This window comes from Tachyglossus aculeatus, chromosome 18, assembly GCF_015852505.1.
Source record: "Tachyglossus aculeatus isolate mTacAcu1 chromosome 18, mTacAcu1.pri, whole genome shotgun sequence".
Lineage (NCBI taxonomy): Eukaryota > Metazoa > Chordata > Mammalia > Monotremata > Tachyglossidae > Tachyglossus > Tachyglossus aculeatus.
In genome coordinates, this window is record NC_052083.1 from 16,141,889 (window position 1) to 16,168,368 (window position 26,480).

Consider the following 26,480-nt stretch of genomic DNA (forward strand, 5'->3'; position numbering starts at 1 on the left):
AACTGGCAGAGTCAGGATTTGAACCCATGACCTCTGACTCCAAAGCCCGTGCCCTTTCCCCTGAGCCACACTGAGAAGGCAAGAAGCAGTGTGGCTTAGTAGTTAGAGCACGGGCCTGAGAGTCAGAAAGCCCCTTGCCTGCTGTGTGACCTTGGGCAAATCACTTAACTTCTCTGTGCCTCAGTTACCTCATCTGTAAAATGGGGATTGAGACTCTAAACCCCAAGTGGGACAGGGACAGCGTTCAATCCAATTTGCTTGTATCTACCCCCACGCTTAATATAGTGCCTGGCACATAGTAATAGCTTAACAAATGCCACAGTTATTATTACAAATGCAAAACTGTAGGGTCCTTGATAATTCCATTCTTTTAATTTGCTTGACCAAGAACACTGCTCCAGAGATCAGATAGTTAGACAGTTTAGCATTTTGTTTTTCTATAGTAACTGTAGGTAGGCATTCAATATCTTTCAGGATATCGCTCTCAATATCTCCCCATTCTTCAGTCTCACACTAATGACTAGTGTTAGAATCACATTTTGAAGCTACAGAGAATTATTTGAAGTGTCACTGTTCATTATTTTAAAAAAGGAAGGATTATCGCATTACAGAAATATGCCAACTAATACACAGAGCACTAGAATAGTAGTGATAATATTTATTAAGCACTTACTGTGTGTAGAGCACTCTACTAAGCACTGGGAAACAATGCATAGGTAAGAATTAGACCCTGTCTCTTGAGGGGAATCAAATAATGGGCATCTTGGGTCAGTTCCACCTGTGATTTTCTTTGTGTCTTGGAGCATACTGCATAGCTTATTTGGGCCTCAGCTTCCCCAAATGTGAAATAAAGGAGAAACCTGTGACATCAAATGGTAATGTATTTCTCAGGATCTGTTTTTCATTTTTAGATGCTAGTTTGATGTTCCACATCAAACTCTAACAAAGTAGCTAGTCATCCTAGGCTGGAAGGTAAAGAAAGCTTTTAAGAGAAGTATCCATTTGTCCAATTCCACACTATAACAGTCAATTATTATTATTATTACTATTATTGCATTTTTTAAGCACTTAACTATGTGTCAAGAACTCTTCTAAGCCCTGGGGTAGATCTTCTAGACTGTGAGCCCCTTGTGGGCAGGGATGGTCTCTATATTTGTTGCTCAATTGTACTTTCCAAGTGTTTAGTACAGTTTTCTGCACACAGTAAGCACTCAGTAAATACGATTGAATGAATGAATGCAAGTTAATCAGGTCAGACACAGTCGCTGTCCCACTGGGGGCTAGACTGTGAGCCCACTGTTGGGTAGGGACCGTCTCTATATGTTGCCAACTTGTACGTCCCAAGCGCTTAGCACAGTGCTCTGCACACAGTAAGCGCTCAATAAATATGATTGAATGAATGGATAAAAAGTCTCAAAGGCATTGAATTTCCATTTTACAGATGAGGGAACTGAGCCACAGAGAAATTAAGTGACTCACCCAAGGTCACACAGAGGCAACTGGCAGAGCCAGAGTTAGAACCCAGATCCTTTGACCCCAAGGTCCATGCTCTTACCACTAGGCAACACTGCTTCTTCTTACTTGAAGCTCCTTGTGGGCGAGGATCATCCGTGTACACCAATTTTGTTCTACTGTACTCTCCCAAGGGTGTAGTACAGTGGTCTGCACACAGTAAGTGCTCAATAAATACCATTGCTTGATTAAGGATAAAGAGACTGGTCTGAATGGGAACCATTTTAACCCAATGGTTGGGATAGAGCAGGCAGGATGGAATTGGAAAGCCATGCCTCCACTTAGTCAAGTTCGGCTATTGCGGTGTCACCTCATATCTCCTAGGTTATTTTACCCAGATAAGCTATCTTGGCTTGACAAATAAATATTGCTAATCATGTGCCTTAAGAAAGATTTTGCAGCTAACCCAAAAAACAAACAAAAAACCCCCAAAAGGCAACAACTCCAAAAACGTGTTTCTATGAAGATCAAGATTCCCTAGTAAAGGAACGTTTTATTCCTTCTAAAGAACTTTTATAGCCTTGGAGGACATCTAGTGTCCAAATTAGATAATCACATTTAACGTTTTCAGTAAACTACATTTTTATCAAAATGAATGATAGAAATCGTATCCTACATTAAAATCAAATTAAATATGCCTGCATTTGACATCAGATTAAATGATTGTGTTTAGGAAATACCACCTTTCAGAAAATAAAAAGGTTTAGCACTTCTGATGAAGTTAGGACCCTTGAGAGCTGTAGGTAGCAAAACCACCTGGCTTCACTCCTTACCTTGGCTGCAAGTAGAAACACTTGATTCTCTTTTCAGTGAAAGGAGAATCGATCTCTTGGCTACCCCTATCTTCACTGCTGCCCATTCCCAATATTCCTTTCAGCTCATAAGATCCTGGAGGTCAGGGATCATGTCTACCTGCTCTATTGCACTCACCCCAGCCCTTATTATGGGGCTATGTATGCAGCACTCAGCCCTGAATAAATACCACTGATTAGTTGATTGATTGATGGATTTGGAAGAGTTGTTCAAGGGGGAAGAAACAGCAGGGATTGGGCTATTGGCAAAATTATTAGGAGTGCCTGTCTGCTTCTTGTCTCTCTCCAGGCCACCCTCTAGGGCCAAATAGTGTCAATGGTCACCTCTAGTTTACCTCTGAAAAGTTACAGAATAATAATAATAATAATTGTGGCATTTGTTAAGTGCTTACTGTGTGCCAGACACTCTACTAAACACTGGGGTAGATATAAGCTAATCGGGTTGGACACAGTCCCTTTCCCACATGGGGCTCACAGTCTTAATTTTACAGAAGAGGGAATTGAGGCACAGAAAAGTGAAGTGATCAACCACAGTCCCAACAGACAAGTGGCAAAGTCGGAATTAGAACCCAGGTCCTTTGGACTCCCAGGCCCACGCTCTATCCGCAGGTCACGCTTTCTTGTTCTAATGAAGGCCATATCCCCCTTCTAGACTGTGAGCCCATTGATGGTAGCGACCGTCTCTCTATGTTGCTGATTTGTACTTCCTAAGTGCTTAGTACAGTGCTCTGCACACAGTAAGTGCTCAATAAATATGATTGAATGAATGAATAAATCTGAAGTGGAAAAGAGATCTGTTGTATTTAATCACATCATTGCGCCCACTGACTAATTCCATACCCAACCCCCAAGCCCAACCCTGCCAGTTTAGGAGGGAGTGAATACAAGGGATTTTTGTGTTGTTGTTTGTGAGTTGTTGTTTTTTTTTTTAAATCAGTGCTAGCAGCACCGGCTGGCATAGGAGAAAAAGGAAGGGTCAGGATGCCGTGGATACAGGCACACGCCTCGTGTTTTAAAGGTGAGAATGTGTAGGTGTAGGAAGAGGAGAAAGGAGAGGAGGAGGACATAATTCACTGTGTGTCTATTTTATGCAGCACTTGGGAGAGTGTAATGGAAGGAAGTGGGCAGGGAACGTGTCTAACAAATAAGTTATATCTACTCTCCCAAGCCTTTAGTAGAGTGCTCTGCACACACAATAAAGCTCAATAAATGTAACTTTTTGTTAGTCTCAAGAACCTCTTATCTTTCTCTTTCTTCTCCTCTTCTCCTCCGATTTATTTGCTCCTCTTTGTTCTTTGGTTTACCTTACTGCTCCATGTAAATAAACCTCCCCTGTTTCCTTTCCGTGATGCAAAAATCAGGCAAAGCAAGGGGCAAATATATAAACATGGTAATTCAAATTATTTTGCCTCTATTATCTAGATATTTCAGGAGGAAAAAATCTGGGCTCGATTCATTCATTCAAACAAACATACTTATTGAGCGCTCACTGTGTGCAGAGCACTGTTCCAAGTGCTTGGGAAGTACAAGTCGATTAATCTGGAAATTAACATTGGCTCTCCAAGTCAGCCTTCTAGGGGACACACCTGGCTCAATCAATCTCAATCAATGGGTTTTTTTTGGAGCACTTGGGAGAATAAAATATAGTTGGTAGCCACAATCCCTGCCCTCGAGGAGACAGATGCTAAAATAAATTACAGGAAAGGAAACAATTGAGTATACTTATGGGGTGGGACTAAGTGGATGGGAAAATTTGTTGGGAAAATGAGAGCTTAGTCTGGAAAGACTTCCTGGAGGTAATGTGATTTCAGAAGGGCTTTGAGATGGGGAGATTGCTGATCTCTTGGATAGAAAGGGAGAGGGAGTTTCAGGCCTGAAGGAGGGTGTGAACAAAAAGTTGATGGCAGGTGAAGTGAGAGCCAAGTCCCCGTGAGTGAGTTGGTAGGACAGAAGCGCAGTGAGTGGGCTGGCTTGTAGTGGGAGAGGAACAGGGAGGAAAAAGGATTTGGGGTTTGACTGAGTGCCTTGACTGTGGTGAGGAGGAGTGTCTGATGTGGAGATGGATGGACAGTTTACAGATCTGCTCTTCTTTAGCTGGCCCACTCAATACAAGGGCCTGCCTTTCTCCTCGGCTCCCCAGATATTACTGGCCTGGTGGTCCTTCTGACCTCTCCACCTTGGACCTCTGAGGGCTGACAGGGTGTTCCCTTACTCATAATAGTATTCAGACTCCCATGCTTGTCCTTCGGGCTCAGGGTATTTCCTCGGCTTAATGATCCTGCCCCCATCTCTACTCCTTCCTTCTTGTGCTTATGCGCATGTATCCTGGACACTGAAATACAGAATGGCTGCTGCCACCTATGACATATACTATGCTGATTCCGCTTCAATGCCCCACATTTTATAAAGTGAACGTCGTATTCTCAGTCGAACAGTTGCTATCCCTAGGGTACTTTTTTCTGAGACATCCTGTAAGAGATGCCTGTTTTCTATTTTTGGGCCCAAAATAAATCTGGCTTGATTTGAATTTGACTTAAATACCTGCTCTCCCTCTTTCATAGTTATGATTCTCTGATGGGACAGGAACTGTGTCCAACCTGATTATCATACATCTAACCCAGTGTTCAGTTCATGGCTTGACTGCGATTATCATTATTATTATTACCATTATTATTTAAATCCTTCATCTTCATGCAACTCACAAACAAAGTGCATTTGAGAACAGACTAGAGAGTCTATTTAGTCAACATTATGTTATAATACTACAGGGAATTCCTTGTTTCTGGGCCAGCAGACTTCAAAAGTGCTCCATCTGGAGAGCGGCCTCCTGGGTATCAGAGGAGCAGCGTGGCCTGGTGGAAAGAGCATGGGCCTGGGAGCCATAGGACCTGTATTCTAATCCTGCCTCTGCCACGTGCCTGCTGGGTGACCTTGGGCCTGTCACTTCACTTCTCTGGGCCTCAGTTGCCTCATCTGTAAAATGGGGATTAAATCCTACTTCTTCCTACTTAGACTGTGAACCCTAGGTGGGGTGGGGACTGTGTCCGACCTGTTGAACCTTCTAGACTGTGAGCCCGTTGTTGGGTAGGGATTGTCTGTCTTTGTTGCTTAACTTAACTTTCCAAGCACTTAGTACAGTGCTCTGCACATGGTAAACACTCAATAAATACAATTGAATAAATGAATAAACCTGTATCTCCCCCAGTGTTTAGAACAGTGTTTGGCACATAGTAAGCTCTTAACAAGTACCATTATTACGAGCTCCAGTCATCTCATTTGGGGAATAGGGAGGCTCCACCCCCTCCTCTTCCTTCCCCTTCATCCATCACTCGGCCAGAATATTCCTGTCCATCAAACCGAGCCATCCCAGCAGTTTTAATAAAAAGACAGCCGGAGGTAACTTACTAGCTTGTAGTTGTAAAACGAGGTTTGGAAGATCTAGGCTTGCCCAAAGACGAAATATCTCCATAAGGGTTGTCTATGTCATCTGCAGACATTGACTCAATACAGCCCCTGTTGGATTATAAAGAAAAGAAATGGTCCTTGCATTGCATTATTTAGGAAACAGATGGTTGGGGCAGCTAATATATGTTTAAAATTCCCACACTACCAAGAGGTTTTTAATTCAAATGATCCAAAAGGATAAAACAGAAAGATATACTCTCTTGTCCCCTTTTGCGGGGTCCTGGGATTCAATCCAAAAAAGTAGGAGAATAAAATTTGCAAACAACTTCACCACATTTGGGGAAGGTATCAACTCTGGAAAAAAAACTGGAAATAAAGCAAGAAACCTGCTACTCTTCTTTGCCTTCCAGTCTGAAAATAACCTGTTGTAGCCAATCACATTACAGGAACATATCTAGCTGCATAAAAAAAAAATCTGTAAAAGCGTAGGCTGTTTTACAACTGAACAGCCAGCATGTCCCAAGGGAGCTGAGACCAAACAGCTATTTAGATGAGATTAAAAATATTTATATTTACAGTGTCAAGAATCAGCTTACGTGTAAAGAGGGATATACTGCGTTCGGGAACTTGGGCTCACACTGGGAATTGCAAAAAAAGAAAAAAGAGAAAATCTTATATCATATTTCCCATCTACAGATTTAATATCCTTCAAATAAATTATGGCTTTGATTTGTAGCAAATGGTAGAAAGGAAATTCTTCAGCAGATTCATAAAGCAAAAAAATATCAAGATTGAAAGCTTCAACAGAAGCAGTGTGGTCTAGTGGATATAGCACGACCTGGGAATCAGAAGGATCTGGGCTTTAATCCCAGTACTGCCACTTGTCTGCTGTGTGACTCTGGGCAAGTCAGTTCACTTCTCTATGCCTCATTTACCTCCTCTGTAAAATGGAGATTAAGACTGTAACCCCCATGTGGGACAGGGACTGTGTCCAACCCTATTTGCTTGTATCCATCCCAGTGCTTAGTATAGTACCTGGCACATAGTAAGCGCTTAACAAATACCACAATTATTATTATTATTATTCAACTTCTCTGTGCCTCAGTTACTTCATCTGTAAAATGAGGATTAAAACTGTGAGCCCCATGTGGGACATGGGCTTTGTCTAACCTCATTAGCTTGTATCTACCACAGCGCTTAGAACAGTGCCTGGCATGTAGTTGGTGCTTAACAAATACTACACACACACACACACACACATACACACATACTACACAAACACACATACACCACTACTACACAAACACACACACACTTCTACGCAAACACACACACACACTACTACTACACACACACACACACACACACTACTGCACACACACCCACACACACACACAAAAAAAAAAAAAACCAGAATCAGTTTGACGGTTTTGGCCATCATTTTTCTGGAGAAATAAGTGGCAGCGGATCACAACCTCCAACTATCTTGGTTTGGTTTGGGAAGTCAGTTGATCACAAGCAGCTTTGATTAGCCATGAGCAGTGGGATCTGAATGTTGTTTAAACGCTATTTGTCTCCTGGCAGTCTAAAGGCTGGAACTTCAAACCAACCAGCCTCTCTCCACTTCCTCCATTAATTTCTATGTCCTCCTTCAGGAAATTGGGGTTATCAGTCCACTGTTCCCAGTGGATTTGGGGAAAATTCAGCCAAGGTGGAGAGAGGTCATAATTTGAAACATCTCTAGGGATCTGTTGTATTTATTCTACATGCATGATGGTGGTCCCTGGGGAGCCCCAGCTAGAATCCACAGGATCTGGAGTGAAGCTAATGGCTCAATGTGGACAGGGAATGTGTCTACCAACTCCGCTGGATTGTACTCTCCCAAGTGCTTTGTACAGTGCTCTGCCCAAAATAAATGCTCAGCCAGTACCCTTGATGATTGATTGCTCTGCACATAGTAAGTGCTCAATAAATACCACTGACTGAGCAATTGATCAAGTCAGTCAGTCAGTTAATCATATTTATTGAGCCCTACTGTGTGCAGAGCACTGTAGTAAGCGGTGGGGAAAGTACAACACCACAATGTACCTCCCAAGCACTTAGTACAGTGCTCTGCGCACAGTAAGCAGTCAACAAATACAATTGAATGAATGAATGAAAAATGTAACAGGTAGATTTCCTGCCCACAACAAGCACATAGAGGGGGAGGATGTGTAATATGTAAGAATTTCAGTTACAGACTTCTTAAGAAAGACATAAGAAAAGCAGCTACTGGAAGTCCTCGGAAGCATGCCTCAGTTTGTTCCTAAAGATCAATCACTCTTTCAGTGGTATTTATATCTATTATATGATCCATGGTATTTAGTACTTACAGTGGTATTTAATAATAATGGTATTTTGTTAAGCGCTTACTATGTGCCAATCACCGTTCTAAGCGCTGGGGTAGATACATGGTAATCAGGTTGTCCCAAGTGGGGCTCACAGTCTTAATCCCCATTTTCCAGATGAGAGAACTGAGACACAGAGAAGATAGGTGACTTATCCAAAGTCACACAGTTGATAAGTGGTGGAGCCAGGATTAGAACCCACAACCTCTGGCTCCCAAGCCCGTGCTCTTGCCACTAAGCCTGAGTGCCAAGCACTGTACTAAACTCTGGGATAGATACAAGATAGGTAGGTCCCAGATGCGGCTCGTAGTCTACATAGGAGGGAGAACAGGTATTTATCGAGTGCTTATTGAGTGCAGAGCACTGTACTAAACAGCATTTTATGTTGAAGTATAAGTCATAAACTAGTTAGAGGAAGAATGGAATCGGATAACCTATTTTTACCAGAATTGTCCAGAACACGGGTGCTCAGTGGATCACTGATGAGTAACATAACTACATTAATGCATTATTAATATCACAACTCCTCCAAGAGACCTTTCCTGATCAGGTCCTCTTCTCCCTGGCTCACTCTCCCTTTTGTGTTTATGCACTTGGATCCGTGGATTTTGAACAACTGATATTCGCCCTCCTTCTAACCCTACAGCACTTACATATGTGTCTTTAAATTATATATTATAAATAACTTATTGGAGTCAGAAGGACCTAGGTTTTAATTCTAATAGTGCTGTGTGACCTTGGGCAAGTTGCTGAACTTCTCTATGCCTCAGTTCTCTCATCTGGATTATGACTGTGAGCCCCATGTGGGTCATGGACTATGCCCAACCTGATTAACTTGTGTCTACCCCAGAGTTTAGTACAGCACCTGGCATGTAGCAAGCGCTTAATAAGTGCCATAAAAATATATTATTGTCTGTCTCCCCCTCAAGACTGTAAGCCCATTAAAGGTAGGGGACATTTGTGCTGATTCTGTTGTGTTGTATTTTCCCAAGCATTCAGTACAGTGCTCTGCACACAGTGAGTACTCAATAAATACCACTGATGGATTTATTGATCAATTAATGGATCTATATTGAGCCAAAGAGGTTCCATGGCAGATACTTCCCTGAATGTTTGACCCTCCCTGGAGATTCTGCCGAGCAATCAGGCAACTTCTCTCCATCCCTGTCTGCTCCATACACCTACCCTCTTTAAACTTATCTGCTCTCCCAGCCCCCATTTGTGGCTTTTCAAAACTATTTCCTCATTTCTCCAAGGCTTCTCTGCGTGTTTCCTGTGGGAGTCCCCGGACCCAGTGCTATGAAGGAGGCTCTGGTGTTTAAAATCTGAAGCAGATGGGTTGCAGAGCTGAAACAGGGTGTAAATTTAGAAACGTAATTTTAATAGCATTTACTAAGTGCTTACTATGTGCAGAGCACTGTTCTAAGTGCTGGGAAGGTTACAAGGTTGTAACCTTGTTCAGGTTGTACCACGGGGGACTCACAGTCTTAATCCCCGTTTTACAGATGAGGTAACTGAGGCACAGAGAAGTTAAGTGACTTGACTAAAGTCACACAGCTGACAATTGGCAAAGCCGGGATTTGAACCCCTGACCTCTGACTCCAAAGCCCGTGCTCTTTCCACTGAGCCAACTTGAAACACCTCAGATCAAGGATTACGTTGAAGTGAAAAGGGGGTGGTTGGGTAAGCGCTGAATCACTCCTTTCTCCTCTTTTCATCACCATGTTTTAGTTAACAAGAGGTATAAATACCCTTTAGTTCAGATTTGCACTCTCGATCTGGTAACCACACACCAAATGTCAACAGGAGCAAAAAATATAGTGCATTGTATAAAATATACTATATTATATTTAATCAATTACATGATATTTAAAATAAAAGATTCAGCTGAATATCACTATTATATTAAATATATGAATTGATTCAATCTTTCTTTTTTTAACAGCAGTATATCCTTAGAAGATACTCTAGACGGTAGACTATAATGCAGACATAAAACAGAGAGGCAGTGTTAGCAGGTACAGTAACAAGTAGATTTCTAAAAGTTAATGTTAATTCCAGTTATTCCACTGATTTTCTATGGAGACCTGGGCAAAATTTATGACTCTTATTTCCAACTCATCAAGAGGAATTTCTCCTCAAAAGAGGTGCTTTTGAAGAAAGAAAAGAAACCAATATCAAAAATGGAAACTTACAAATTAATGGGTTTAGCTGCTGATGTGAAGCGTCTTGTTTGAAATCGATCCCAAAGGCCCCCAACAATCTAAAAATGTAATCAGAATGACGGAAAAAGAGTTTTCATTGTAGGGTGTATAGAAAATCACTGGTTGCCCAAGAGAATCCCTCCCATCCCAAAGTTTTGGCGGATTGGCTGACCTGGGGGCTGGGGGCTTGACCTCCCCACTGGGTGGTCTTCATTTCGCCTGGCTGGGCCATCTCTGGCCTGCCATCACCTGGAGATGTGGGACCTGATTCATTAGCACTCCAGAGGATGGGAGGCCAGATGGATTTGGGCCCTACTCTGAAGGTTTCCCTGGGCCTGTCCCGAAATGGACATAGGAACGAATCTGGTAAGTCTACAGCATACTGGCTTCAGACCTACCTTGTCAAAGGGATGATCTGGCCCCAGGTAATCAGCTGGGTCACCTTCCTGGACTAGGCCAGAACCTGACCAATTTCCAGAGTTTGGAAGGATGAGGAGCAATTCACCTTATGATATTTGGTGCCATTTACCTTATGCTGAGGGCATTTAAACAGCTGTGTGACATGGTTTGGGCATGGTTTGGGCTCACATCCTCTAATAACCTTCCCTTCTAGCAAGAGTTCCAGCATCATTTTACCCAAAGGTACCATCAATACAAACCTTGAAGTTAGCTTTCAGTTTTCAGCAGATATTCATTATTCTTTTTTTATGGTATTTGTTAAACATTTACTATGTGCCGGGCCTTGTAATAAGCACTGGGAAGTAAACATTTGCCATCTGTCATGGAACTTCTTTGGCTCAAGGTAGACCCATTAATCAGTCAGTTAATTAATGGTATTTATTGAGCACTTACTGTGTACAGAGCACTGTATTAAACAAGCTAATCTGGTTGGACACAGTCCTTGTCCCACATGGGGCTCACAGTCTTGATCTCCATTTTACAGATGAGGTGACTAAGGCACAGAGAAGCAAAGTGACTTGCCCAAGGTCACACAGCAGACAAATGGCAGAGCTGGGATGAGAACTCAAGTCCTTCTGACTCCCAGACCCATGCTGTAGCCACTGGGCCATGCTGCTTCTCAGTGGTATTACTTCATACCATTTTCTGGAGTGTTCCAGAATTCCTGGGCACCTACCACAGATATATATGTTCCTTATGCATCTATGAGTGCATGTGTGGCTGAAAAGCTCAATGAGAGATCTACTTTCCCAGCCTATTAGGCACACAGATCTGTTGCCCTCTGTTACGTTGTTAATGTTTGCAGTATCTGGTGTTTTCTCTTTTGCCTCCTAGACACTCTTTCTATACACAGCTTTTATTAAGCCTTACCATGTGCAGAGCACTGTTCTAAGCACTTGGGAGAGTACAGTCCAACAGAGTAGGTAGACATAATCCCTGCCCACCATCAGCTTACAGACTAGAGGGGAAGACAGACTTTAAAATGAATTACAGATGAGCATGCCCATTGCCCTTGCCCGTTGTTTCCGATTCATTCATTCAGTCATATTTATCGAGTGCTTACCATGTGCAAAGCATTGAACTAAGTGCTTGGGAGAATACAATACAACAATAAGCAGAAACATTCCATACTCATAACGATCTTAACTCCCTCCTTAAACCCTCTGTCCCCCCACCTTCTTCCCAGTCTCTTGCCCATAATGACCTGGCCACGTAGTATATTGATAAAATTGAAACCATCAACTGTGATCTCCCTAAAATCTCCTCCACTCCTCTCCAGTACTTCTCTCCTCCTGCCCCTTCAACACCCCCATCTTTCCCAGCAGTATCTCGAAATGATCTCCCACCTCCTCTCAAAATCTACCTCTTCCCTTTACCTGTGCATTTGACCCCAGTTCCTTTGCACTTTATCAGAGTACTTGTCCTCTCCTTTTTTCTCTTCCTGACCGCCATCTTCAATTGTTCACTCTCCCACAGCTTCTTCCCCACTGATTTCAAAAGTGCTCTTGTTCTTAAATTGCTCGTCATGTTATTTGATATTGAGTCTGGTCACTAAATGATGCTGGTGGAACGGCTGACAGAACTGTATGGGACATGGGATCGGGCACAGGACAGAACACCTGAGCATCATCCGGTTCTCATACTTGGCAGGAAGATTAGACAATGTTACAGCTCTGCTCTGGGTCCTGATACCGTGTTGCAGCCACAGTCTGTTTGGTAGTCTCCCGAAGGACATGCTGGCCCTCTTGATTCTTTTCTCTATTTATCTATCATTGCATCACTGGTAAGTGTCTTTTTAAAGTAGCAGAATTTCTTGTTACCCAGAATAGCTTCTTGGGGCAGGGAACCTGTCTACCAACTCTATTATAGTGTACTCTCCCAAGTGCTTAGTACAGTGCTCTGTCCATAGTAAGCACTCAATAAATTACCATGGGCTCTGTGTAAAAGAAGTCATGTGATAAATTAAAGGGGGATACAGTCAATCCATCAGTCAATCACATTTGTTATTATTAATATTATTATATTTACGTGTGTTAAGCGCTTACTATGTGCCAGGCACTGTACTAAGTACTGGGGTAGAAACAAGTTGATCAGGTTGGACACAGTCCCCAGGGCTCACAGTCGAAATAGAAGGGACAAACTCCAGCTCACATTATTACTCAATTATTACTTTCTGGTGGGTCTCTCTACTTGTAGACTATGAGCACCCTTTGAATATGGAATAGTCCTTCTACCTTTCTCCAGCACTTAGTATGGTGTTATCAACAAAATAAACTAACGCATGTAATTATCAAATTCTAAAAATTACCTGCCCTGAGCCATAATATTTCTGTGCAATCCCTAACAAATCTGACTACAAAACCATGGAGTATTCATATATTTGACAAGTAGAATTAATATTAATTCATATGTATTAATACATACATATACACACACAAACAAATATATACATATGCTTGAGGCTTATGGAACATATGGCTAAAATGAAATTCTGTTTACAGCCCTGAGCTATATTTCCATGGATGGCTTTTGTGGTTACAAAATGTTTTAGCTTCACTTCCTTCAATGTTACAAACCGTCTGCCTCATTTACTATGTCCTTTTCAGCAGACTAAGTATTGAAGTGCAGCCATTAAGGTGGACCTGCACAGCAGTTACCAAGAACATTGAACTGTTGGAACATTTTACTAACTTGGCTTATTTCTGGCATCTGTTCATATCTTCTTAGGGTGAAACATTGAGAGACAGGATCGGCCTTCTTTTCTACTGTTGAAACGGGTGGTGTCAGTTTTGGAAGCAGAATCTTATCCCATGGGACAGCTTCATAACTTCTACGACATTAACACAGAAGGAAGATTTTATGAATAGGTCTTCAGTGCAACGAAGATTGAAGGTGACACACAGCAACAAAATTGTAATGACAGGTCTCCCTAAGACTTAATTTGTCCCCAAATAATCTATCCATTCATAAATAATTCATGAGAATGTGAACATAAGACCATGGAAATGCCATTCTAAAAGTAAGGCCAACAGTATATCCACGATTGCCTGAACATCCATCCTTACAGTTAGAGAAGTACATCTGACATCCCTAACTTTTCCATTTTCCTCCATAACATTCCCTGATAGGAAGGACTTTCCTTGAAGCTACCTTCTGCCTGCCTCATTTTTCCCCAAGTACTGTGGATTGCCACCTAATGTTTCTCTCTCCCACCTTAGGTCCAGAAACAATGACCCTAAGAGCTGCCCTGAGAGCCAGACAGCTTGGAAATGGGGAGGGAGGACAGGTTTAGGAAGTCAAGCACAGTAAGTACTCAATAAATACGATTGATTGACTGACTGACTGAAGAATGACATCTCTCCTCCCCTGTCTTCCCTTGGTAATGATAACTGAGGTATTTGTTGAGTGCTTTGTATGTGCCAAGCACTGTACTAAATTCTGGGGTTGATATGAGATAATCAGGTGGGCTAGGCCCTATCCCCAAGGGGGTTCACAGTGGTAAATAAGAGGGAGAACCGGTACTGAATCCCCATTTTACAGTTGAGGAAACAGAGTCACAGGGAAGTTAAGTGACTTGCCCAGGATCACACAGCAGGCAAGTGGTGGAGCCAGGATTAAAACCTAGCTCCTCTGGCTCCCAGGCCTGTGCTCTGTCCACTAGGCCATGCTGAAGGCCAAATTTTTCCGCCCCTAGGGCCCCCCCCACCCCGGCCACAACAATCAGATGTTGACTACATCTCCTAGCAATCCAAGTGGTGAGCCCTTCCTACATTGGCCTTCTCTTAAGAGTTGTGGAGGGAGAATGTCTTGAAACATGGAAACATGAGTCTGGGCTGTGGAAAGCAATAGCCTCCCAAATGGGCTAGCAGAAATCTGAGCCAGCCTGGGGGAGGAAAAATAAATTCCCCAGCCCCCAAAATTGGCTAATCTAGGCGCAAAATGAATTTTTATCACTATGACAAACTCCAATCAATCAATCAATGATATTTGCCAAGTGCTTACTATGCTCAGAGCACTGAACTAAGCGCTAGGGAGAGTACAGTACAACAGAATTAGTGAATGCATTCCCTACCCATAATCCTTTCCCTATTTGCTAATGGTAGCAAGAAGCCCTGGCTAGATTGTTAGAGAAGCAGCGTGGCTTAGTGGAAGGAGCCCGGGCTTGGGAGCCAGAGATCGTGGGTTCTAATCCCGACTCTGCCATTTGTCAGCTGTTGACTTTGGGCAAATCACTTCACTTCTCTGTGCCTCAATTACCTCATCTGTAAAATGGAGATTAAGACTGTGAGCCTCATGTGGGACAATGTGATGACCTTGTATCTACCCCAGCGCTTTTAACAGTGCTTTGCATGTAGTAAATGTTTAACAAATACCATAACTAGTTAATTGTTAGAGTGGCTGTCCCCAGCCTGGTTGCTATTTTCACTTCTTTCATTCACTCATTAATTAATTCATTCATTAAACTGTATATTTTGAGCACTTGTGTTCAGAACACTGTGCTAAGCACTTGGGAGAGTATGATATGACAATAAATGGACACATTCCCTGCCCACAATGAGTTTACAATCTTTGTGTTTGTATGGCTGTGCTTTTGAGGCTTTTGCCCTGAAGTGCCTCTCTGCATCACTAATTGTTGTAGATCAGGTTGACCTGCCTGCCACAGAACTGTTGGTAGCAATGCCTCGTCGTTCCAGGTTTTGCTTCATTACAATATTTCTTCTGTTTTCTAAGTTTATTATTTCCTCATTTTAGTTTGCCGTGAAGTAACTGTTGGAGTAGAGAGGGAGACCAGACTTTTAGAGGTTCAAACTGGGATGGGGTGGAGACTAAGATGGGGTGGAGACTAAGATGGGGCAAAACCAGGAAGGGAATGGGAAGATTGAGAGAGAAGAGAAAGGCAAAGGCTAGGGAAAAATGGTAGAGAAGGGAAAGGGAAAGAGAAGTAGAAGAATGAAAAAGAAAGAGAAGAAAAAGGAAAAGCTTACAGTATACTCTCCCAAGTGCTTAGTACAGTGCTCTGCACTCACTAAGTGCTCAATAAATACCATTGATGAGGAGAACAATAATGATAATGATAATAATTGTGATATTTGTAAAGCACGTACCATATACTAAGCACTGTGATGCATTCTGGTGGAGTTACCGTAGACTCAGAATGGACCCAGTCTCTGTCCCACATGGGGCTCACAGGTGAGGGTGAAGGAGTACAAATATTGAATCCCCATTTTACAAATGAGGAAATGGAGGTACAGAGAAGTTGAGTGACTTGCCCAAGGTCACACAGCAGGCAAATGGTGGAGCTGGGATTAGAACCCAGGTTTCAGACATCCAGCCCTCAGCCTGTTAGATTACACCATTCTGCTCCTCAAGTAAGGGGAAACTGAGGATCTGGGGATGGAGAAAGATGAGAGATTTATCACTACCATTTCCACCTCCTCCAGTTAATCCATCAATCAGTGATATTTATTGAGTGCTCTCTATGTGCAGAGACACTTGGGATAGCATGAAAGAGCCAGTATACACAATCCCTGCCCTCTTGAAGTTTCAATCTACTGGATTGAAAACGCTTCAACTCATGATTCTTTGTCCATTAAGAAAGCAAAGAAAGTATTCGAAGGGGGGAAATTTCAGTTAAACTAACAAGTTTTCTTTGTGCATTTTGCCTGGAGCTATTGGGAAATATATGTCTCTGCCTACAGCGGGTATTTGTAAATTTAATCAAAAATATGAAATATAAAAATGTTTCCTATATATCCTGTTTAATAAATGGAGAAGGAAGAGAAAGAGAAAAAGCAGAAAGTGTGGAATTGGAGAAGGATTAGAATCATGCTCTTCAGAGAGAGTGGCTCTGAGAAGCGGAGTGGCCTAGTGGAAAGAGCAGGAGCCTGGAAGTCAGAAGATATGGGTTCTAATCTCAGTTCACCTCCTATCTGTTGAGTGACCTTGGACAAATCACTTAATTTCTCTGTGCCTCAGTGCCCTCAACTGTAAAATGGGGATTAAGACTGTGAGCCCCATGTGGGATAGGGACTGTGTCTGACCTAATTACCTTGTATCTACCCTAGCACTTAGAACTGTGCTTGGCACATAGTAAGCTCTTAACAAATACCGCAATTATTATTATCATTATTATTTAGTGGCTCACTTTTGTGTGGAAGACTTGTAAACAAAGTCCCTTGCTCTGTCTGCAGCTTGATCCACAGAAGAAAGTTCATCTGAGTCCTGTTAAAAACATGGAGAAAAGAGGAACATGAGAAAATGCCCTGTGTCAGTTGGTACATAGAGGACTTAGATCCAACGAAGTTTGAAGCAGATTGTGTTCCCGATGGACTTGAGTCCCTACCCCTTAAGTACCTTGATACTCCCCTCACCTTTTAGGTACATGAGAAGCTGGGACTCAGAGGACTTGGGTTCTAATCCTGGAACCACCTCCTGCCTACTAGGTGACCTTAGGCAAGTCACGGCTTCTCTGCACCTCAGTTTCATTATCTGTAAAATGGGGATTCAGTACCCACCCTGCTCCTACTTAGACAGTTAGCCCAATGTGGGACAGAAACTGGGTCTGACCTAATTATCTTGTGTCAACCCCAACACCTAATGCAGGGCTTCGTACATAGTGTGGTAATTATAATCATTATTACTAGTATCACCTCTTAAACTCTGTGACTTCTCCAACCTGTAATTTATTTTAATATCTGCTTCCCCCACTGGATTGTAAGCTTTCTGAGGGAAGGGATCATGTCTACCAACTGTATGATATTGTACTCTGCCAAGTCATTCATCCATCCATTCATTCATTCATTCAGTCATATTTATTGAGCACTTACTGTGTGCAGAGCACTATACTAAGCACTTGGGAGAGTGCAATATAACAATAAACAGACATATTCCCTCCCTCCAACAAGCTTACAGTCTAGGGGGGAGACAGACGTTTAAATAAATAAATTACAGCTATGGACGTGAGTGCTGTAGGGCTGGGAGGGGGGGATGAGTAAAGGGAGTAAGTCAGGGTGATGCAGAAGGGAGTGGGAGAAGAGGAAAGAGCGGCTTAGTCAGGGAAGGCCTCCTGGAGGAGACATGCCTTCAATAAGGCTTTGAAGGTGGGGAGAGTCATTGTCTGTCAGATATGAAGAGGGAGGGCGATCCAGGCCAGAGGCAGGAAATGAGCGAGGGGCTGGTGGCAAGAGAGGCGAGACTGAGGCGCAGTGAGAAGGTTAGAAGTACTTAGTACCGTGCTTTGCAAACAGTAAACCCTCAACAAATACTATTGATTGATTGACTGACTGATTCTAAAGAGTAAAAATAAACACATGTATTCATTTGCCTTTTTAGAGTTTTAGTTTCTTGCTCTCAAAGGGTTGTATTTTTATGGTTTTTGTTAAGTGCTTACTATGTGTCACTGTTCTAAGCACTGGGGGTAAGTACAAATTAATTAGGTCAGACACAGTCCTTGTCCAACATGGGGTTCACAGCATAAGTAGGAGGGAGAACAGCTATCCCTATTTTATAGATGAGGAAACTGAAGCACAGAGAAGTTAGGTGTCTTTCCTAAAGTCATACAGCAAGCAAATGGAAAATCTGGGATTAGAACCCAGGTGTTTGTGATTCCCAAGCCTCTTTCCTCTAGGCCAGGCTGCTTCTTACCTATTTTCCTACAGGAATCCCTTATAATGACACCTGATGTTCAAAATGTCTAAAACTGAAACCATCATTTTCCTTCCAAAATCCTCATCTCTGCATGGAACCCTCTCAATATCTGTTTTTGGGATTGTGGATGGAGGACGGTTAAACTAATACATCCTATAGAAGATGAAAGCTTAAATAAGTAACTTACTTTATAAAAGATGAATCTGAACAGATCCAAATTATAGGTTTACATTCCACAGATGTTCAGAATGGTCTTTAATTATACTTACACAACATGTACATAATATATATGATATAAATACATTATATGACAAATATGATACAAATGTATTGTACATTATCAACATATATGATGAATTCTATAATATATAGTAAAGATATATAATAAATGTATCATATTTACTATTAAATATGTAGTAAACATAATAATCAGGGGAAAATTACACATATTACCTCAAGAGCCAGATCTCTTTTAAATAATTTTTTATTTGTGAATACACTATCCTCATGTCTACCAGGAGCAGGTGTTACTCTTGATGAACTTGTCCAACCTAGGGGGGAAAGAAATAATTTTTCAAAATAAAAGTAATGAGGCCTAATGGAAAGTATATATGAATTCCCAGTTAGGTGGCCTGGGTTCTATACATATACATATACACAGCGTAGTGGATAGAACACAGGCCTGGGAATCAGAAGGTTATGGGTTCTAATCCCAGCTTTGCCACATGTCTGCTGTGTGACCTTGGACAAGTTGCTTTACTTCTCTGGGCCTTAGTTATCTCATCTGTAAAAATGGGGATTTAGACTGTGAGCCTCACATGGGACAAGGACTGCATTCAACCCAATTTGCTTGTTTCCACCCCAGTGCTTAGTTCAGTGCTTGGCACATAGTACTGCTTAACAAATACCACAATTATTATTATTGTTAATATTGTGTAAAGAGAGGGAGAGAGAGGGAGGGAGAGGGAGAGAGAGGGAAGGGTTTGTCTCTTCTATTCCCTTCTGTGTTGCCTTGACTTATTCTCTTTATCCATCCCTCTTCCGAGCTCCGCAGTGCTTATGTACATATCTGTAATTTATTTATTTATATAAATATCCGTCTCTCCCTCCAGACTCTAAGCTCACTGTGGGCAGGGAATGTGCCTATTATATTGTTATAGTGTACTCTCCCAAGCACATAGTACAGTGCTCTCTGCACATAGTAGGCACTCAATAAATATGATTGATTGGTTAATAAATACCATTTCATAGGGACTCTATACATCAGTTCCTTAGGCCTCTGATTGGCATCTGTCAGGGCCCATAAGCATTCCTTCTGGATGAGCAGTCAGCCTCTAAATGACAAGAGTTTCGATCCAAGCTCCCTGGCCTGAACCCTTCCTTTCATTCATTCATTCATTCAATCATATTTATTGAGTGCTTACTTTGTGCAGAACACTGTACTGAGCACTTGGGAAGTACAAGTCCGCAACATATAGAGACGGTCCCTACCCAACAATGGGCTTACAGTCTAGAAGGGGGAGACAGACAACAAAACAAAACTTGTAGACAGGTGACTCCGTCTGTGAGTTGTTGTGGTGGCCATTCTCCATAGCCTTTACAGTGGGAGACTGAAAAGAAACCACCTCATCTGCCTTGGGGGCCTCGGGCTTTCAGCCGGAGGCTGGCATTCCTAGAAAAGAAACCAAGGAACCATGGCTGGAGTAGATTGCAGGTGCCATCCTAGCCGAGACCAATGGCTTGAGGAAGGGTGAGGGAGATGATAGAGCCCCACAGCTGTATTTCAGGGTGCAGTTTTGGGATCCTCAGCAGTCTGAATATGTCCTATTGGCATACAATGGATGCCATCACTTCTGACTTCTGAACAAGGGCCCAAATGCCACCCGTGGAAAGCTAGACAGCCATAATTCTGGGGCATGGCTGGGTACTGAGTGCTCTGTGGACCCAGTTAGTCAGTCATATTTACTGAGCGCTTACTGTGTGCAGAGCTTAGTACTGTGTACTAAGTGCTTGGGGGAGTACTAAATAACAGTATAACACACATTCCCTGCCCACAACAAACTTACAGTCTAGGGGGGAAGAAAGTCAACACTGACACTTGCTTTTCAGAAATTTAACTTACTCTCTGATTGACTCAACGAGACATGAATGTGTGGTGAACACTGATACGTGAAAATGTTTCTATATGTAAAGGTACTAATCCACCCCAGTTAGTATCAGTACTTTTTAATTTATCTATTTATGTAGTTATAGTCTGTGTAAGTGCATATGTGTGTGTGTATGTGTCTATATAAACATACATATATAGATACACACACACACACACACACACACACACACACACACATATGCATCCATCAAAGTTGATTACCCTGGTTAGGACTCTTAAAGGTTTCCCCTAAAAGAGAGTGTTGAAAGAAACATCTCTAAATGAAACATAGTTTCCTACAGCAAACAACTTAATGTAAAATGCATGAATCTGTTCATAAGAGCCAAAATATTGATCCAAAAAATATACATCTCATTTGAAAGTGATAAAAACAGTTAACCCGTGTATTAATTTACATGATCACATATGTAAAAGTATGGATAATAAAAGATTATGAATCTACACAATTATATATTACTATATGCAGCTACCAAAAGGCTCAAAAAAACATATTTATCCACAGGATAGGCCCTGCCAAACCCAGAGCTTTGCATACATCACTCTGATACTCACCTGAGTCCAGACATTTCAGAACATCTGATTTAACTGCCAGAACTGAGACCTTGGTGGTATTTTCACTCTGCACTTGCAACGGTAGTTTGGGTAGCCAGCTCTGAAGGCTTGGTGTGCTGTCCCTTTCTTATCTGAGAAGTATATTCGATGCAAATACTGCAGCTGCTAGTGTTGATGCCTGACAGATGTGCAGTGAGCCCCTGAAAGCCCAACACATGGAATGCACGTTTGCTGATCTGAGCACAAGCCAGACAGAACTGGACAATGTTATCAGACAGTGAGACGGCACTCTGAGAAATACCAGCTTTAACATCCACTAACACGAGCGTGGAAAAAGCGTTGAAAGGAAAGCGTTTTAACAGGAGTTGGCTATAACTGTCCGAGTGCACTAAATAAGCTGTGCATTCACTGTGCTCTTTACAAAGCTATTTATACAGCTGATAAGTCAAAATGCCTTCCTCAAATGACAGGATGCTGGCACCAAATCATTTTATATGTCAAGAAAATAAATGACAACAAATTAATGAAAATTGTAATATTTCATAAAAATGAGCTTGGCTTCAATCCAAAAACAACCACTTCCAATATTACAACTGTAGCTGAAGTACCACTAAATAATGTAGTAATGAAATAAATAGATTTCAAACAGTTTGCTACTAATGAGACCACAAAGCAGAACTTAAAAGGCTAGCAGATGGTAACATGGTTTTCGCACTTTCACTTCCAGATAAAACCCATATTTGGAAACTCAACTGACACACTCGTCATTAATGGGTAAGGGAAATGAGTTATTTTGTGTCACAGACTTCTACCCCAGGAGCAAACTCAGTTAAAAAGGCACATTATTTTCAGAATATCAGCTGGTACCAAAATCAGAATCTGGGAGGGTCTAAGGAGAAAAAAAATTGTCTATTTTCTATGTCTGTGTGGGCACATTTTAAGAGTTTAGAATGTTAATCTGTTCCCAGTTCAACAAACAAAGCACATTGGACAAAACAAAGGCTATGTCTGTCTGTCTACCCATTTTCTTCACAGATGCTGTGAAAATCAATATTCAATGTTGCGTAGACATAAATATGATTGATTGATCGACTGATTACATGTTTTTAATATTATTATCACGGGGCCTTACGATAAAGTGGTCCAGAGGGTTTATCCCGTGGGACTGTGTGTCAGATAGAGGAGTTCCGCCTAGGGAATTCCTTTTCCCTGTTCACTTGAAGGTTGGCACGTGGGGAATTCCTCTCCTTCAAATGTGCAGAGCACTGGGGATTCCCTGGGGGAAATTTGAGAGGCAAGGTAGACTTGCTATAGGCATGACTCTATCCCGTGTTATTGCTGAGTCTGGCGGTACACCCAGGAATTCTCTACACAGCTTTACACAGCTGACACACACAGGGAAGTGGCATGACCTAGCAGAAAGCATATCCGAATGAGACTCAGGAGATCTGGGTTCTAATCCTGGCTCCACCCAGTGGCTGTTGAGTGAGCTGGGGCAAATCATTTGCCTCTTCCGCACCTCAGTTTCCTCATCTGTAAATGGGGATCAAATACCCATTCTCTCTTACTCAGACTGTGAGCTCCATGTAGGACAGGGACTAGATCTGTTCTGACTGCACTGTATCTACTTCAGTGCTGGGCACATAATAACTACTCAACAAATATCACAACTATTATAGGCATAGATTTTCATTGATAACATTTCTATGTTATGCAGTCATCAAATTCTGCCACTAGTACTCAATCCAATGATACCCGGATAGCTAAATCAGTAGAAAACAAAATTGAAAAATGGCTTTATTAGAAGACTGGGTGAAAGAAGGTGTCGGCTATCGGGTAGTAAACTCCATATGAAGTTGAAGCTCTCCAATGCTGTTGGGATGTCTATCTATCTATCTGGTTGGACATTATCTATCTATCTATCTATCTATCTATCATCTCTATCTATCTATCTATATCTATCTATCTATCTCTATCCATCCATCCAATCATCCCTCTATCCATCCATCCATCTATCTGCATATGCTACTCCCTCCTACTTAGACTCTCAGCCCAATGTGGGACCTACTGATCTTGTATCCACCTCAGTGCTTAGTACAGTAAGCACACAGTAAGCACTCAATGAATATTGTTTTTATTCTTATTCTTCTCGGCTTCATAAAAACACTGGCCTGAAAATAGAAGCAGATCCTGTGCCAGACACATCTAGTTATGTAGGAAGGATGAATAAACCATCAATCACTTGATCAGTCGTACTTACTAAGCACTTACTGTGTTCAAAGCACTGTACTAAACTGCTTTTTTTAAATGGTATTTATTAAGCTTTTACTATGTGCCAGGCACCGTACTAAGTCCTGGGGTAGAAACAAGCTAATCAAGTTGGACCCAATCCATTTCCCGCATGGGGCTCACAGTCATAATCCCCATTTTACAGATGAGGTAACTGAGGCACAGAGAAGTGAAGTGACTTGCTCAAGGTCACGGTAGACAAGTGAGGGAGTCAGGATTAGAACTCAGGTCCTTCTGACACCCAGCTCCATGCTCTAGCCACAAGGCCAGAGTTGGTAGACATAGTCCCTGTCCTCAAGCAGTTTACAGTCTAGATGGAGAGGTAGGCATTAATATAAGTAGGTAAATTAAGGATATATAGATAAATTCTGGGGGACTGAGAGTGGGATGAATAAAGAGTTGGAAAAAAGGGATCTATTTTGTTATGGTTGCAAGGTGGAGGCAGGGTTAGACACATCAGTAATGTCTCCAAAAAAATGAAGCCAAGTTATATATGTAAAAGTTTTAAAACAACTCATACTGTGAGCTCTGGACTTGAGCTCATTGTGGGTAGGAACGTATCAGTTTGTTGTTACATTGTACTCCCAAGTGGCTAGTACAGTGCTTTATACAAAGTAAGCATTCAATAAATACGATTGAATGAATGAATATTATTTGCTCCTAATCTACTAATGATTCTCCATCACCCAAGAGCTCTTGAATTTATGACTTTTGAACAAATACATTTTCCCAAAATATTCTGGCGCCTCAATCCAAATTCCCCATTTCCACAGAAGATTGCATTTGAAGAAGATTTGTGTTGGTTTAAATCTGCTTCAGAGCAATTGCAAAGCTACTACATCAATAGTGAGCTGGAAGAGAATTTTAAAATCCTTGATATCGAAGCGCAGATTCTAGCTTTGGGCTTGTGTGTGCATCTTCTGCCCCCTACTGCACAGAATCCTGCTTCTTCGCAGTATTTCAACTCCCGTTTTGTGCTCTCAGACTCAATCTGAGCCTTTAACCCTCTTGATAGAGATCTGAATCTCTGAAGTCGAAGGTTGCAATTCTGATCCTCACAGTTTGCACAAAGTTAACTGATAGCTAGAACAGTTACGTATGGAGATGACCTCAGATTACGATGATTTTACATTTACTTTAATTGTTACACATTACTTTTTGATTAACATGATATTCATTCCTTGAACAGTTAATTAGCTCCACAGACCTCTCTTACTCTATCATGGCAGGTTTTAATTTCCTTTTTTTTAGCATCTGGCAGCTGTCATTGCTGAGATAGTTAATCTTCCATGAAATCTATTTTCTTTTGGTTGTTGGTGTCAAGAGGAGGCAGTGTAATTGTATTTACTCTCAGGTATTGCCTGCCTGACAGCTTTCCATGAACCAGAACCATCCAAAACTCATCCTTGTCTACTTGCCCTGACTTTCTTGCCGCCTTGATTGTGCTTTGGATTAAGGTCTCTTTGATTTGGTTATCATTCCAAGAATACACCAGTATTCTTCCAGAGGAGGCTGTAAATTCAATCTGGTATACAGAAAAATGGGGAGGGGGACTGGAGTGTTTTCCATTTTTAAAGAGGAGACAAAGTTGAAATTTCAGAAAATTAACAGCAACTATAATATTTTTTGGATTATTTTGGCATTATTCACCCTATAAGAACAAGTATCCCCGTCGCTCCCCCACCCTACCTCCTTCCCCTCCCCACAGCACTTGTATATATTTGTAAATATTTATTACTCTATTTTTTTTACTTGTACATGTTTACTATATTTTATTAATGATGTGGATATTGCTATAATTCTATTTATTCTGACGGTTTTGACACCTGTCTGCTTGTTTTGTTTTGTTGTCTATCTGCTCCTTATAGACTGTGAGCCCTTTGTTGGGTAGGGACCATCTCTGTATGTTGCCGACTTATACTTCCCAAGTGCTTAGTACAGTGCTCTGCACACAGTAAGCGCTCAATAAATACAATTGAATGAATGAATAAAAAGTATGAATAGGGTTTGTAGTCACAGGGCAACTTGTATAGAATGCTGGTAGGGAATTTCAGAACATTCCCACAGAGACCTGATGGAAAATGAGTTCTATTGACTCAAGTGGTGTTTCAACGTTGAAACTCTTGTGAGCTTGAAAGTAGCTTTGGTCTGCTGTCCCCAAGTGCTTAGAATAGTGTTCTGCATAAAGTAGAAATTCGATAAATACAATAGATTGATTGTCCACAGGTTGATTTCCAGCCTCTCCCTCATCTTTATGACGCCACCCTCCAAGCACTTACTGGCCCCTATGTGGATTTTTTTTGTGTTTTTTTTCAATTTCATAGAGCAATATCCAAGACAATAACAAGATTTTCTGAATGTTATTATAAAGGAATGCATGACACATAACATCAACATACGAATTTGTATTTAAAAACATCAGTCGTGACTTATTTGAACCCAATGCCATTGCCCATTAATTCCTGTTCAATTCATGATTTCTATAAGATGATTCTCCCCTAGTGGGTGGAACACAACCAGAACATTATGGCAGTCTTAATATATGAGCTAGGTAGAAGAAAGACAACATAGAATTGACTCATTCGTTAGCTAAAAAGATATGAGCAAGTGTGAGCAGCAGTGTGACTTAGTGGATAGACCATAGGTCTGGGAGTCAGGAGAATCTGGGTTTTAATCCTGACTCTGCCGCAAGTCTGCTGTGTGACCTTGTTACTTAACTTCCCTGGGTCTCAGTTACCTCATCTGTAAAATGGGGATTAAGAGTGTGAGACCCATGTGGGGAACAGGGACTGTGTTCAACCTGATGAACTTGTATCTACCCCAGTGCTGTCCTCTCATGATGGCACCTGGAGAGTTTCTGGTACTCTACTAGTCTCAGCTGCGGGAGGGAGAGGCAAGTAGAGGCCTACCCATTCCATTCCTAGCTTCGGCAGTGGCTAGCTAGTGGAAGGCAATCGACTACAAGTCAAAATTCACCTGTGCTGGACAGCAGCGGTGTGGGAAAGAGTCGAGGGTGGAAACTCAATTTTACTGTGCGGAAGAA

At 41.7% G+C, this 26,480-nt stretch overlaps 1 protein-coding gene and 1 non-coding gene across 4 annotated transcripts in view; one reads left to right on the forward strand and one right to left on the reverse strand.

Annotated features, from left to right (window-relative positions):
- The window catches only part of SPATA48 (spermatogenesis associated 48), a 59,352-nt gene that overhangs the window by 23,162 nt on the left and 9,710 nt on the right, over positions 1 to 26,480 (reverse strand). For 2 of the 3 annotated variants that reach the window (XM_038760596.1, XM_038760597.1), the window contains exons 2-7: positions 18,880 to 18,977; positions 16,925 to 17,001; positions 13,471 to 13,609; positions 10,312 to 10,379; positions 6,326 to 6,367; positions 5,730 to 5,837 (exon numbers count right to left, since the gene is read on the reverse strand). In XM_038760596.1, coding sequence (XP_038616524.1) covers positions 5,730 to 5,837; positions 6,326 to 6,367; positions 10,312 to 10,379; positions 13,471 to 13,609; positions 16,925 to 17,001; positions 18,880 to 18,977 — 532 coding nt within the window. The remainder of the gene's footprint in view (positions 1 to 5,729; positions 5,838 to 6,325; positions 6,368 to 10,311; positions 10,380 to 13,470; positions 13,610 to 16,924; positions 17,002 to 18,879; positions 18,978 to 26,480) is intronic. The other variant, XM_038760598.1, reaches the window with a different exon arrangement.
- Positions 26,266 to 26,403, forward strand: LOC119940490. The gene has a single exon (XR_005454968.1). It is a non-coding gene; the product is annotated as a small nucleolar RNA SNORA7 (small nucleolar RNA).